The 14,833-nt window shown below is 40.6% G+C and overlaps 1 protein-coding gene across 3 annotated transcripts in view; it reads left to right on the top strand.

Annotated features, from left to right (window-relative positions):
• Positions 1-9,322, top strand: part of EYA2 (EYA transcriptional coactivator and phosphatase 2) — a 98,381-nt gene extending 89,059 nt beyond the window's left edge. For 2 of the 3 annotated variants that reach the window (XM_084296876.1, XM_084296877.1), the window contains exons 12-16: positions 1,817-1,977; positions 2,958-3,072; positions 3,678-3,799; positions 4,604-4,704; positions 8,731-8,941. In XM_084296876.1, the coding sequence (XP_084153002.1) occupies positions 1,817-1,977; positions 2,958-3,072; positions 3,678-3,799; positions 4,604-4,704; positions 8,731-8,811 (580 nt within the window). In that variant the 3' untranslated portion in view covers positions 8,812-8,941. Of the gene's footprint in view, positions 1-1,816; positions 1,978-2,957; positions 3,073-3,677; positions 3,800-4,603; positions 4,705-8,730 lie in introns of all 3 variants that reach the window. The other variant, XM_084296878.1, reaches the window with a different exon arrangement.
• The last annotated feature ends 5,511 nt before the right edge of the window (positions 9,323-14,833 follow it).

Raw genomic sequence — 14,833 nt, 5'->3', positions numbered from 1 at the left:
AAAAGATATGCAGAGCTCTTAAAAAACTTTAGTTTGTGTTTTTGTGGATGGTTGTTTTGAGAAATTGGTGCAGAAGCAGCATAGAAAACAAAGGAGCAGTCTTCTGGAAGAGCTTTCTCCTTCTGTAGAGAACACTCAAAAGATTTTTTGCTGAAACTGAATTGATGGTTTGTGCTTTGTAACGCACTGAAATGGCACATGCATGTTTTGGTCCTTTGGCTCCTGTGGCTTGTTAGCAGGTGAGTCTGGATAAATATTCAGACATTGATTAAAATAATAATTTGGGTTTTATCTCAGTCAGTGCAATTACTTTGAGTGAACAACAACAACAAAAGCTGTAAGCTAATAGTGTATCATGAATCCTGTGAAAAGCCCCTAAGTGGTTTCAGTTGTAGATACTTCTCATGCTTATGGTTCGTCTGTGTGGTATATGAAGTTGAGCTAAATGAAATACGTTAAGCATGTTAAATTTATCTGGATGTTCTAATACTGAAATAAATTGCCCTCAGAGCTTTCAAGAAGGGGAAATTACTGCATAGTAAATCAGGATGTGAATGTAGATGCACTGGCTACTGCCCCAGTGAGGTACCGGAAGCACATTAAGCTGAGCTGGCTTCAAGATTAGCCCAGGAACACTAGGTCTGTGTCACTGAGCATTTCTGTCTCTTCCCTTGCTCTGGTTCAGTTTGTCTGACTCCGCTGGGTGTGTGACCTGACCCAGCAGACTGTGTCCCATGAGTGCAGCTGCCCTCTTCAACTGCAGCCCAGTCTGCCTTCTGCTGAAGCTCTGAAACCCACCCTGATGCTGCCATCCAGCAAACATGTTAGGATAACATGAGCTGCTCCATACCCCACCCCCAGCCATATTTTCAGGGAATTGATCCAGCTGAAAAGCAACTTCTTTGCTTGTTTTTAAACTATGTTGTCTTTAAACTGGAACAGTTCCCTGATCTGATGCACCTCAGTGCTAAAGAAATGCTTGCACTGATAGAAAGCGAGGTGCATCAAGGAGGGCTCAAGACGGGAACAAACACCTGGAAGAAGACAGGCTTGCTGCCTTCCAAGACATTGTCAGTTTAGAATGCCAGTGGAACTGCCACTAGCCCCCACCCATGGTGGTAATTACCCTGGGGTTGCTTTGAAGTTTTCATTCAGTTTTTGTTTAAAAAGCTTTACACAGTGCAGGCATTTAAGGCTTGTTTAGTTATTTTTTTTTTTCTTGATTAATGTGTTCAGTTCATGTTTAACAATATAGCCAAGCAGCCAGAAAAATTCTTTAAGATTTGACTATTTCTGCAGCTTAGCAGCCTGGATGACAGGCAGGTAAGGATTTTCAGTGACCTGAGGACAGTCAGATGTTTTGTAGTCCAGAGAACCTCAGAACTGACAGGAAGTGCTAAACAACCTGTACTGCTTACAGTTGTGGTAGTTGTCGCTGTTTTTTTTTCAGAGATGAGGCTAATGACTGTGTGGGATCATGGGTCTGGCAACCAGGCTGATTCCCTAGCCTGGAAATAAATCATTCAAGTAAATGAAAAATAACGGGCCACAAATGCCCTTCCAAATCTTTTGGTTCTAGTTGCGCACAGAAAAGTTACACAGTGGAAACGAGCATTAGGCAGGGTGGCACACACCCTTCTGGGGTACGTGGGTGAGAGCAGGCAGCAAAGATGAACTCCACGGCTGTACAGCGTGTGCTGTGTACATCTCTGCTGCCACTTGACTCCACATCACTTTTCAGTTGTTTCCGCTCCCTGCTGGCACTGTATAGACTGTGATTATAATGACCTCTCCCCTTCCCTCCTCCTTCTCCCAGCACATATAACTTCTCTGCAGATGGCTTTCACAGTTCAACTGCCAGTGCAAATCTATGTCTGGGCTCAGGCGTTCACGGGGGAGTTGACTGGATGAGGAAATTAGCATTCCGCTACCGCCGGGTGAAAGAGATGTACAACACCTACAAAAACAATGTAGGGGGTGAGTATTTACTGCCAGGCAGCAAGCATGCCGTTCATCATCTCAAATACTTCTGACCCTGCTAGAAGCATGCTGTAGAGGAGGTGTAGAGAACACTGTGATAAGAATATTTTACACTGAGCTGAGCAAGTGTTTCAGCAGTCATTCTTAAATGAGGATTCAGTATGAGGTTTTTAGAAGATATGCTACAATACTTGGTTTAATGGTTGGAGAAGGACTGAAGTCTGAGCATGGGCTTTATTTTATTATTACTTTGGCCAGAGGGCAGCCTTCTCAAATTTTCCAAAATGTCTAGTAAGCAAGCAAAAAGTTTAAAACTAAATATTTATTTATTTATTCCCCACAGAAGAACACAGGACTGATTTCTGTCTGAAAACATAACTACTTGCTTTTAACTCCCCTAAAACAATACCACCAGTTCTTCCAATAGGTTTTTCTGATTCTCTTTTATAACTTCAACAACAAGTCTGTGACAAGAAAGAAGTAAAACTAAGAATTGTTAAAACGCAGACTTTTTGTTGTTGTTTTGTTGGAGGAATACCCTCCCACGTTTACTAGAAATGGTGCACGGCTTTTTCGGGAGGAAAACAAAAACCTTCCTGGCTCCAGCTCAGGACATCAGCCCCTGTACACGGCTCTTTTGTCCTCTTGCTCATTTCCCGTATGAGCTCTGTGATAACTCCAAGATGTTTTAACGTGGTCCTGCAGACTGCAGGTGACTGATACTACTCCCTCAGAGAGGAAGGAAGCTGAGCTCTAGTAGCACAGGCATGCGTTGCAGTCTGGGTTTATGGACCTCAGAGCAGAACCTTGCAGTGATGTGGCTGTGGGTAAAGGGGAGCAGCCTGCACTGAGGCCAAGAGAAAGGCCTTTAGGAGAGGCAGGATTCAGAACACAGCCGGGAGGCCTTTGGCATACTACATACAAAGCCACGCAGCTCTCTTTCTGTGCTTCTGCAAAGATGCTTTCCCTGCCTACAGGTTTAATAGGAGCTCCTAAGAGGGAAACCTGGCTGCAGTTAAGAGCAGAACTTGAAGCGCTGACTGATCTCTGGCTCACACATGCTCTGAAGGCGCTGAATTTGATACATTCCCGGTAAGAACAGCTTAAAGAATTGCCTACGGGCTTGATCCAGGATCTCCTTTGCTTCCCTTTTTTTTCTCCCTCTAAACAAATTGAGACACATTTATAGGACTTTGCTGGCCAAACTTGTGGGAGGCCTGTCTGCACATGTTGGTCAGACGTGTTGGGGTTAGCTTGAGATGATGAACTGAGCAAAAGAAAAACCAGCCCTTATTTCTTGCTTTTCCATGACTGCCTCCTCTGTAGTACACTTTTCCTGTGCACAGATTTAGAGAAGGAAAGGGCCCTTCTATCCCTGAACATGTTCACTCAAAGAACAAAAGCATGGCCATTACCTAGATAGCATTTAAATTCCTGCAGAATAGATCCTGGCATGCGTGCAGTAAGGCTGCATCACTGCTGATGATTTGTATTTTTTTTTTCATTCTATTAAATTGATAAAGAGACAATAACAGTACTAAGATTACCTGCCTCTAGCTGCATAATCCTTCTAGCTCCATAATTCCCCTTGGCTGGAGAACTTGCATTTGCAAGAAAGGTTTGCTTCCTGCCATCTTTCGATTTAGAGTAAAAGAGAGAAACACATATTGCCATTTCTACTAACTTTTGTTTTCTAGGCCTAACTGTGTGAATGTGTTGGTCACCACAACTCAGCTTATACCAGCTCTTGCAAAAGTTCTTCTCTATGGACTGGGCACTGTCTTCCCCATTGAAAATATTTACAGTGCAACAAAAACGGGTAAGAACAAACTAACTTATGCCTCACCAAAGATAGATTGAATTTTTGTCCCTAAGTCAGGCACATCCACTCAACCTGATCACAACAAGCAATGTGTGAACTTTCATTTTAGCTCCATGTTTACACATCTGTGATTTGCATCCTGACTGACCATACTTAAGCTAGTACAGAGTACAAAAAATCAAGTCTTCCCAAGCATCTCTGGGAGGGAACAAGTCTGAAAAATATCCACCCTGTGGAGCAGCTAAAGTATGTTGGGTCTTAACTGCACCTAGCTAGAAGGAAGGCAGTCTGCTTGTACGTGTTACAGAAACACTGTTTGGATCCTGTTGCTCTTGCTGGAGTCAAGTGTGCTGAATGAGTTTTATGAAGCTGTGAGAGTAATAAATATTGATAGGGTTGGCTTGGAGGTTTTTTTTGCTTTGTTTTCTGTCCCTTTTGGTTTAAGTGTTTGAACTTTTGAGGTTTGTTTTTTATGAACAAGCAGAAGAGGGCTCTCAAAACTAAAAATGATGACCATTGTATCACTCTACCAATGGCCAGTCTAAGTAGTTCATCAGTCACAATGGTTACAGAAAACTTGCAGCACTTAGAAGTCTTCAGCTGATAAAGAAAGTGCTAGTAGCTTTCATGGGATGGAAAGAATCCATCTCACATGAAGATTAAGTTGGGTTCTAATTTCTAAAGAAAATGAGCAATGCAGCAAGTTCAATTAGGTTCCAACTTCAGTTCCAGTACCTGAATGTCAGCCCCACTTGTTGTATGTGTACAGATAAAATATGCATCTTCCCTTCTGTTTCTCAGGGAAAGAAAGCTGTTTTGAAAGAATAATGCAAAGGTTTGGAAGGAAAGCCGTGTACATTGTAATAGGAGACGGTGTTGAAGAGGAACAGGGAGCAAAAAAGGTACAGTTTGTGGATGCCATCCTGGATTCTTCCACATTTTCATTTCAATGGCTCATTCTTTACTTAAGCATTTAATGAAGCTCCCTCCATTTGAAACAGCTTAGAATTGGTCTAATTTCTTAATAAGTAAATGGCTTAACAACCATGTGAGCTATTTCATACTGTAAATCCTCCCTCCACCTTGGCAGTTAGTGAAATTTTTCAGGTAGCTGTTCTGTCACGTGTTCCAGGAATCATTCTTGCTTAATAAAGATGGCTTTAAACACAAGAAAAGGAAAACTCCAGTGTGTGATCTCAGATGAGCAAGCAGGGTGAATTTCTGATCTGTAGCTGTTTTGTTGTTGTTGTTATTTTTGTTTTGTGAAGTCCAAATTCTTGGAATTAGTTTTGAATGGTCTATTAGAACATGCATGTATGCACACTTCTATTTCTATTTATGACTCAGTGAGGTCATAGGGCATAACATCATTACAGTAAATACCAAAAGGACCAGTACTGAGCTGTTGCCTATATTAATGATTTATTGATCAGTGTGATTGATTTCACAAGCAAAATGAAATCGGGAAGGTATACAGAATTTGAAGTAGAACAAAAACTCTGACAGCAGTATGGTCAGGAATGATAAGCCCACAGTTTGTAGCATTTCATGCTTGATGAATAGCCCACTGGCATAGGTAGACATAGAAATAATTAAATGGACTAACCCTTGCATCCAATTGAGTTCTACAGCCATTAGTGTCCACAGTTCACTCATTGTGAAACAGGAATTGAAGTTTCAGGGACCAGTTGAAGCATCTTTCTTTTCAGTAGGCTGTAAGAGGAGAGAAGCTGGGATTCCAGAGCTCGGAGAAAGTACAAGCAAAGTTTAAGAAGACCAAAGCCCGTGTTCTGGTTACAATGATTTACAAGGAAAAAAAACAAGATTTAGAGTTACAGCAAGGGAGTACCTTCTGACATGCACAAATGATGTCAGTGTATTAGAGAAACACAAGAGTGGTAGTAAGGTAACAACTGAAGACAGAAAGTAGTCACATTTATCAACTAAATTGTGCAACGTGAGATTTGAAGTGCCACAGTTTTCATTTCCTAATCTTTAGGACAGCAGCCTGCCTGGAATCTCTGTTTATTTAGTTTTACAGAGACAGGAATACAGTTTGCTAATGGCAAGCATTAATTTCAAGATATCTTTGTGCATCTTGAATTTTGTGTTCCTGTTGTACCTGCAGCAATGTGATTGAATTGCATTTGCTTCAGGAGCACTGCACTTGAATCTAGATGCAGGGATTGACTGCGTGAGGCCCATCTTCAGCAAACTGATTAGTTTTTAGGAGACACACAGATGGTTGTGGTAGCTTAGGTAATAGACAGAATATTACATCACGGTAACTCAGCTGTGAGGCTTGACTTTATGCTGGAGGACCTGACATCTCATTCTGAACAAAGCTTCTGCAAAGACTTTTCAAACAAATCTAATTCCTGTGGGTGCATAAACCCAGGAACAAAAGAATCCCAGCAAATAAATAAGGTGGTCAGCACATGTTCTACCCCCAGAATTGTATCTCAAGTCATCATCAAACCCCTCCTTCTTATAATACATTTAGCCTTACTAATAAAACAACAAATCCCACCCCTTTGAAAACTGCTCAGATTTGCAGAGGGTTCTCTAGTTCATGAAGGGTTAAGGAGTCCTCAGAGATGAGTCCAGAATGCATGACTGGGAATGAAGTGATAATAGTCTGCTGCTTTTGACAGCCCAGTACCATACTTCAAAGGTAGTGGGTCAGTGAACATGACTGCATCAAAGGCCACCAGGCTCCCTGGCAGTATGAAGATGTGGGAAGGTTCAGCGGGCTCATAGAGGCAGGATTTCAAGAGTCCTCTTGCTTGTGTTTCTTGGCCTAAGCAGCTCTCCCATTAGTGGAGCACATTCTTTGCTGGGCTGTCACCTCCTTTGATTGATGACTATCATTAGTCAAGACTTCTACACACCTGAGCTCTATACAAAAAAAAAGTGGAGAGAGAGGGCAGGCAAAGAGCCTTTCACTGTTTTGCCGACAGCACTGATAATATCTCCTTTTTTTAGTGGGTCATTTTTCTTCACCTGTCTGATGAGTGGTAAATCTGTAAATGCTGAGCAGCAGGAGAGGCCAAGAGACCAAGCTTTCTTCCCTTTAAAGAAGGAAAAATAGATAATTTAATGGGAGGGGTTTAATAATAACCAGGGGAAGGGAAGGGAGAAGGAAGTAACTCTTCTTCTTAAAGTGAAATTGCAGAGCAATGGAGTCCAGGCACTTCAGAGGTCTGTGTTTGCTTGCTGTTTCTACACACACTGATGAATAGCTTGAAGGAAGCATTTGTTTACTGATAGGCAACATACCAGAGGGAAACTTGAGTTGTATTTAAACATCAGATGCATGTCAATAGACACTACACTGGAGGTTTTTTTATACAGGTAGGTAGACTTGGAAAAGGATCTTCTCCCTTCATCAGCATCATCTCTTCTTTAAAGCTTTGTTTATGCTATTTATTCAGAAACAGTATGTTTACAGTGATAAATTCAGAAATTATTCTCACACTAGAAAGACAGTACACTTTGTCAATTAAGGCTTAGTTACTGCATACTTCACGTTGACTGTACAGATACCTGTATTTTGGGAGGAAGCTAAGAAAACAATGATCTTATCATAAAATCTAAGTGCAAGTATGAGCTGCGTATCTTTGATCTAAAGTAAAATTGTTTGAATTGTTTTGGATAAGAAACAAATGCAGCTCAAACCACAGGCTGACCAGAACATACCTAGAAGAGTTGAATTTAACATTTAAAAACAAATTCTAATTATTTTGATATTTTCACATAAAAAGTGGCCATGGCAATTGCAGCCATTGCTAATCTTTATGGAACTATGTTGTTAGAACTGGACTTTGATAGAACTATTTATACCTTACCAGATTATAGTTTCCATCTCAGGTCCTTTGTTTAATTGAATCTCTCTTGTTTCACAGCACTTATAAAAAGCTGGAATCTTTCAGAGATGTTTTGTTTTCCTATGGTATATTCACAATTCTCATTAGATGATCTTGTTATCATAAAGAAGCTAATAGTAGGTCATAGCTGATTTGTCTAGATGCTAGGATATCAAGTGGCATGACTGGTTAGAACTTGGACATTTGTATACATGACTTCAGATTTATCACAATTAATATGAATTGAACAACAGGAAGGCAGAAGTACATATGATAGTCTCTCAAAAATGAGAATTGGGAGACTTCGTTGAGGACGGATTGTCATATAAACCTATTGCACCTTTCTCTGAGGCAGTGGTGTTACACTAAATGAAAAATCGATCTGAGCAATGATACCAGTTCCTACCTTTCCAGGAAATGTAGCATGACCTATTGCTCCAGTTAATTAGGAAAGGGAAGTAATTGTTAGAAAGCATGTTGTCTCTGTATGGTATTGCATCTTTGTAAGTTTAAATAACTTCATTTTGTGATAAATATATTGTTTACTTGGCTGTGATGCACTGGCTTTCACTTACAGCAAACAGAATAACTTTGAACCTTGTGTTAGAGGATAGGATTACAATGCTTAAGATTCTGTATAGTTTGTTACTATAGACAAACATCACAAAGTGGCAAGAAAATTGTTTCTAAGAGTACTGAAATTCTAGAAACTTTCTTAATTAATCCCTAAAAAAATACAAGGGTAAAGTTTAGAGGCTAGTACATTCAGAAAGTCTTCCTGCATCCTACATCATCCCTGAAGCAGGACACTCACAAATTGTGGCAGATCTTTCCTTCCTCTCTGCATAGGAGAAATGCCTCAGCAAATAGAAACTTCCTTCTTCCTTCCTTTCTCTCTAAGATGAGCCTCCTTGCCTGTGACACCATGACAACCCGGTGGCCCAAGTACAAAGCTCTGTTACTGAGGGTCCAAATTAAGAAATTTGTTTTCATCTCAGTATTAAACAACAACATCCACCAAAACAAAACAAAACAAAAAACCCTCTTTTGGTTTCACTCTAGCACAACATGCCATTCTGGAGAATCTCTTGTCATGCTGACCTGGAAGCTCTTCGGCACGCCTTGGAACTTGAATATTTGTAGCAGACCCCAACATCTTAGCACTGTGAGGGCTTCACTCAAACTATTACATCGGTTCCGCCTATTCCTCAGCATTTTCTTATTAAAAAAAAAAAAAAATCCCACAGCAACTGCAGTTTTTCTTTTTTTGAAGGAGAACCCTTTCAGTGGAAGCCTCTAAGAACTTGCAGCCAAAGAACATTGTACCAAGTCCTTCTTCTTTTGAACAGAGGAAAAGCCTTCAGATAACTCTGGGGAGCCTGCAGTTACATGCTTAAGCCGGATGCACAGAGCTGTAACTGCCTTTTTGCCATCGACAACAAACACTAGAAGTCTTGGGTCTACTTGTCAGTTTTCTTTTAAAAGGGGAAGAGGACATAATAAAGAGTCTGTGAGCATGCTCTGTGCATAGTACATCATATCACATGGGACCTTCTGAAAATAAGAGTGAAACTGTTGATTTTTTTGTTTGTATTTTTTAATTTATGAACTAATCTCATTACTCTGGTATTAAGCTCTGTACCTGTGTTTTTAATCTGGCTTTTTGGGGTGGGTGGGTGGGTGGGGAGAGTCCTGCCATTCTAAATTAAGAGTTCATTTCTCCAGGACAATCTCTGGGGAAAATCATGTTGTGTACAGTAACAATAAGGACACATGGGACTGCCGGTAAGAACTATAGCTGTGTTTTTAAATCTTACATGGATGGTATGTGGACTGTGCATGTGTCTACACGGTGCCTTATGCTGCCATCTTGGTTTGGGGGGTTGGGGGTGGGGGAAAAGTACCTTGTGATGAGTGAAAGGCATTAAATAAAAAAATGTTTACATTTTGGGGAACTAGGTTACCTGCCTTCTCTTCTCTCCAGCTGCTCTTGGGCCTAGGAGTATATGTAGAATACATACTCCTCCTTTCAAGGTGGGGTTGGATTAGGAGGACTCTGAACACAGCCCCTCAGAGGCAAAACGGAGTCTGTAGCCAACTATTCTGTCTGTTGGTGCACACAGTGAAGACAGTGGGTCTGTCCACTGGAAGAGAACACGGATGGTCAGCAAATCCAACTTTTCTTGCAGAGGAAGATACAGGGCAAGCAAATATTGCAGCTGTGCATATTTATTTTTATGTAAATAAATGCATCTACAAGTATGTTTCAGCTTTAGGATTTCTGCTGAACTGGCAGTTAATTCTTGCTGTCAAAATGTTGCAGTTCTCTGGGTTTGGCTGAATCTGATTCATTTTCAAAACTGCTCTTTCTTGCTTGCACCAAATAACCTCACAAGGATCACAGCCTTACTGGAACAAGGTGTTAGAGCAATGCTGCAAGTAACATAATCCCCTTATCTATCATGTGTGAAACACAATCAAACACACATACATTGCACAAATTACAAGTGTTACACAAGTGCTACATAAGTGCTACACAAGCCTGAGTGATGCTCCCAATGTTAAAATACTTTTACCACAGGAAACGGACTCATTGCGAGATTTGTGAGGGGATTTTCTGCAGGACTCAAACAGAGAACGCGATCTCAGTCTTGGGCTCAAAATGTTGCAGCCCTGCAGCAGTTTTAAAATGTTAGCCATACTCATCAACAGCAGGCATGAACAGAACCATCCTGTGAGTACATGCTTTGGAGGCATTTGCAAAGAGCTGGTCTCTGGGCTGAGTACAACACACAACAAATTAAAATGTGATTTTTCTAGCAGAGGCACTGCTTGTCCCAGGGTCTGCTGAGAGGCAACTGGTAGAATTTTTCCCTCAAGGTTTTCCAGCAGTGTATGAGTGTCACAGGTAGGCAGTTTTATCACAAGTCAAAGAAATCAAACTGGAGAACTGACAGATACTTGCAAGATAAGCACATCTATGAATAAAACTTCTGAAAAAGGAACAAATGCCAGGGATAGCAGACTCCTAAGAAAGCAATACTTCAGCTTTTAACACCCTGTCAATCAGCTAATTGCTCTTGCTTGATACTCCAAATCTAACACCTGCCTTATTTGAGTCAAGAGTGATTCCCACCCAGCCCGCAAGGCTTCTTAGAAGATTTTGCTTTCTGATTGTATTTAAAGATTCTCAAGCTCTGTTGTTTCTGTCTCCAAAGTTCTTGGCGGCATTTTGTTCTCTGTTAGTGCCTGCTGGTGCTCCGCTTACTATATTACTGTTTCTCCATATATCCTCCCAGCTAATGATTTTTACTTACCCACAGGTAACAGAGCTGATGAGGGTGGTGTACACCAGCGTTAGGAACACTTGTTTGTCAGACTTGGCGTAGTGTTTCCTTCCCGTCACAGTAGCAGGTATTCATCTCTCACTAGAGCCAGACCATGAAGATTTACTGTTCCAGGGAATCAGATGGCTGGAAGAAGGTATCTGTAACAGCTTTTTATTTGTGAACATACATTAGGCCTGCAAACACATGCATGCCCCACACATGCAGGGGCCTTTTCACCTGTGTTTCAATGTATCTGTAACATTTTGTTACTCCTGAACACAAACGGCTTAATATTTTCAACTGTTTCAATGCATTTGCATAGTTACAGCATAAAATCCTTTCAGTCACATCATTAACCAGGTCAGAGTACAGCTATAAGGTGACCACATTCTCAAATAAGTAGCAGTAGAGCTGAATCTGAGGTGAACAAACTAAACAAATCATGTTAGTACCATTATTAAAAAGATGGCTGATACCAAATTCTGCCCCAAAATGGCAGAACAATACACAAAGTGGCAGTATGTTAGTACACTTCTGAACCTCTACTTCAAACTTGTTGGAACCTAAGTAGAAAAGGGGATGTGAAACACATACCTGGTGAGATAACACTGGTTGGACTCTTGAATGAGACTGTAGTATGAGGGTGCAGTAGCTGCTGTCACAGCTCCTCTCCCATACTTTGACCAAAATACGTTTCCAAACAAGGAAAAAAAAAAAAGCCTCTAAACTGGCATGTCATACATCACATCCTCTACACTATCATTCCCTCATAGTTAAATAGATGACATATGAATACAATGCTGCAGAATAAAAGAAAACAGCTTTTTAAAGCTACCAATTACTGATTGCTAATATTCCCATAATTTCATAATCAGATCCTTTGTATGCCATAATCTCAACTGGTTTCCTAACCTTTTGTAAAGGAAACAGAGTCTCGCTTGGGAGCCAGAGCGAAGATTTCCTTGCTGCTGTGATCCTCTGGTACCACATGGATCCCAGACACGTGTATTTGATGTCTGAAAAAGCTGGGACTTAAAATGACAATACTAGAAGAACTAACAACCTACACCTCAAATCATGTCATGTGAACCCCCAAATTCCTGTTCTGCTGTAGCAGAGAAGAAGAGCTACATCAGACCCTTTGCCAGAAGGATGAAAGAAAAATCAAGCCATTTTCATAGAGACAGCAGGTATTGCAAAATACAGCAAAGCTAAGGGTTACGTGGGAGTATATAACCCTTCCCCTCTAAGCACCCACATGGGGCAGTATCACCAAAATAGCTGGTAACTCCTGCTGATCAGAGCAGAAGCCTTGTGATGAGTTACCACAGCCATCTACACTGCCTCCATTTCAGTCTGTTCCTATCAGAACAATGAACAACAAAAAACAAAACAAATAACCCATACCAGTAATGGTAAAGCACCTCCTACATTCCTGTTGATTTGGTGGAGTTGTGATCAAGGAAAGTAAAGAAACTCATTTTTCCTCAGGAGCAGCTGCAGGTTTTGTGATTCCAACACCTCCTCCCCAAACCCCAACAATGTGGGCAGACCAATCTCTATTATAAAAGACAAAATACTCAATTGCAAAGACATGCACTGGAAGCCATTTTTTAAAATATTTTACAGCATTTTAAAAGTATTTTCTAGACTATTACAGCCTTACAGCATGTTTACTGTTTGCACTTTCAATTATTTCCCAAAGCAATGAACGGAAAACTTGCATAATGTGGGTTGCCTATTTCAGCCAGAAACTTCTCAGATACGGGAGAAAAAACTGAAAAAGTTTATCATTCAATTATTCTGTTCTGAAATTAAGGGCAGTAATTCACCTGTTACATACTTCTTAGACAGGATGGAGTTTGAAATGCTGACTTACAGTAAATATGTATTTAATCTATTGCTGTAAGAGCAACACAAGTGCTGATGGTCTGCTGCAGGTACTTGAGACTGCAGTGACTGGGAGATAAATTCAAACAGATACGTTATCACTTGGCTCTTAAAAGCAGCTTCTAAAAGCCAGAGCAATTCTTGCTTTTCCTAGAAGTGTTTAATGTAGCTGTGTTACCTTCTCCCTCTCTTCTGGCATTTCTTGATCATCTCTTCTCTGTCAGGTAAGGACCTTCCTCACTTACGGTAGTTATTCTTAAGTAACATACTGTATATGGGCTTCATCAGGGTCAAAGTTTTATCCCTGAAACTTCAGTTAGCTTCTGCATGACCAGAACTTCGTATCTAATGCTATTTATTCAGCAGACTTATGAGGTACTGTGCAGAAACAGACCACAATAATTCATAGTATCCTTTCTCTTCCACTTTTCACCATAAGGTTTTCTTGCATGCCAGGACTCTAAATAAGAAGGTAACAGTTTAATTTTAACAGGCATATTTCAATATATAAAACTATAAGTAGAATGAAACCTAGAGATTATTTTCCCAAGTTTCAGTTACTTATCTTGTTGAAAAATGAGCAAAAGGCCGCAGCAAATTGAGTTGTGAAGTCCTTTTGTCCTGAAAACAGCAAATATACAGAATACTTAAAATGAGAAGTAACACAAAAAGCAACACACACAATGGAAAACTTGCAATCACGACAAAGATCAGACGAAGACAGATTCATGACCTATGCTGTCATTGGGAATTGAGTATCAAGGAATTCTCCCAGCAGACAGTGAAGGGAAACAGGCTTTCTGGGCACAGTTGCTTTTCCCTTCACCTGTAGTCCCTGCAAGTGCTGCCCCAGAGAGGAATTTAATAGATTTGCTCCATTTTCTAAGAGCACCTTTTGCTCATCATGTCAAATTTCAGTTCTGCCTGTGCTTTTGCCTGGCTTAAAGCTCAGGTACATTTCCTAGCTCTCTGATGAGCAGTGCTCATTCATTCTTGGAGCCTATAGAGAATGATTTGCCAAACTGCGCTCACATAATGTACTCCTTTTGCAAAAGCCTAATGTGTTTTGTAGGGAATGATCCATACCACATACCTTTCCCCTCCATCCTTTTCAGGTGCAGGACTGAAACAAAATATTTCCTTCCCTTCCCCCCTCCCCAACTTTATCCTTAGGGTCTTCCCACCTATCTGCTCTCAACTGCTACTTCTAGCAAGTCATTCGTTTTGTGGAGTGTAACACAAAGCAAATAGCTCTTACCAACCAAAAATAACACTGAGATGGCAGGCAGGAAAGGATGCTATCTTCTTAGGTCTCTTTGTCTTAAAACTTTCAATTATTTAGTTAAAACAGAACTTGGATTTGAACGATTTCTAAAAACAGCTCTGCCAAAAATCACACTTGGACCTTGCCAAGCTTTGAATAATTCAGATGCAATAATAAAATAGCATTTTGTCAAACAACCAAAAAACTGTAATGGAAGTTCTTGCAAAAATGTACCTTGTTATTGGAGATGGAAGAACATGTCATTACTTCGCTAATTTCCTGTACTTTTTTTTTCCTTGCAGTTCTCGCGTTTTTCCACATGATGGCAGCTAGGCTCTGCTATAAGCTTCCTCTAGACAAAATCTTAAAAAGCTGCTTAACAGAATCTTGGCTTAGCGAGGTTTTTAAATGCCTTCAATTAAGCTGCAACTGTACAATTGTTTTTAAAAACTATCCTCTGTAATTCACACAAAGAAAGGGTTATTCAGAGGGACTTTGGTGGCATGGATCCACCTCTCTGTAAAGAATTTCAGTTGGTTATAGATAAGCTTAGACTGAGCATGACTAGCGGAGCCTACAGCACCCCTTCTGAACTGACACATCACTACTGTAGAGGATGAGAAACTTGGAGCCTTTGGCTCTAGAAGAGCTGTGTTGCTGTTGTTTGCTCCATGTTCCTCTG

Source organism: Netta rufina, assembly GCF_964035555.1.
Source record: "Netta rufina genome assembly, chromosome: 16".
Classification (NCBI taxonomy): domain Eukaryota; kingdom Metazoa; phylum Chordata; class Aves; order Anseriformes; family Anatidae; genus Netta; species Netta rufina.
The sequence above is the reverse complement of the archived record's forward strand: the minus strand, read 5'-3'. Positions and strand labels throughout refer to the sequence as shown.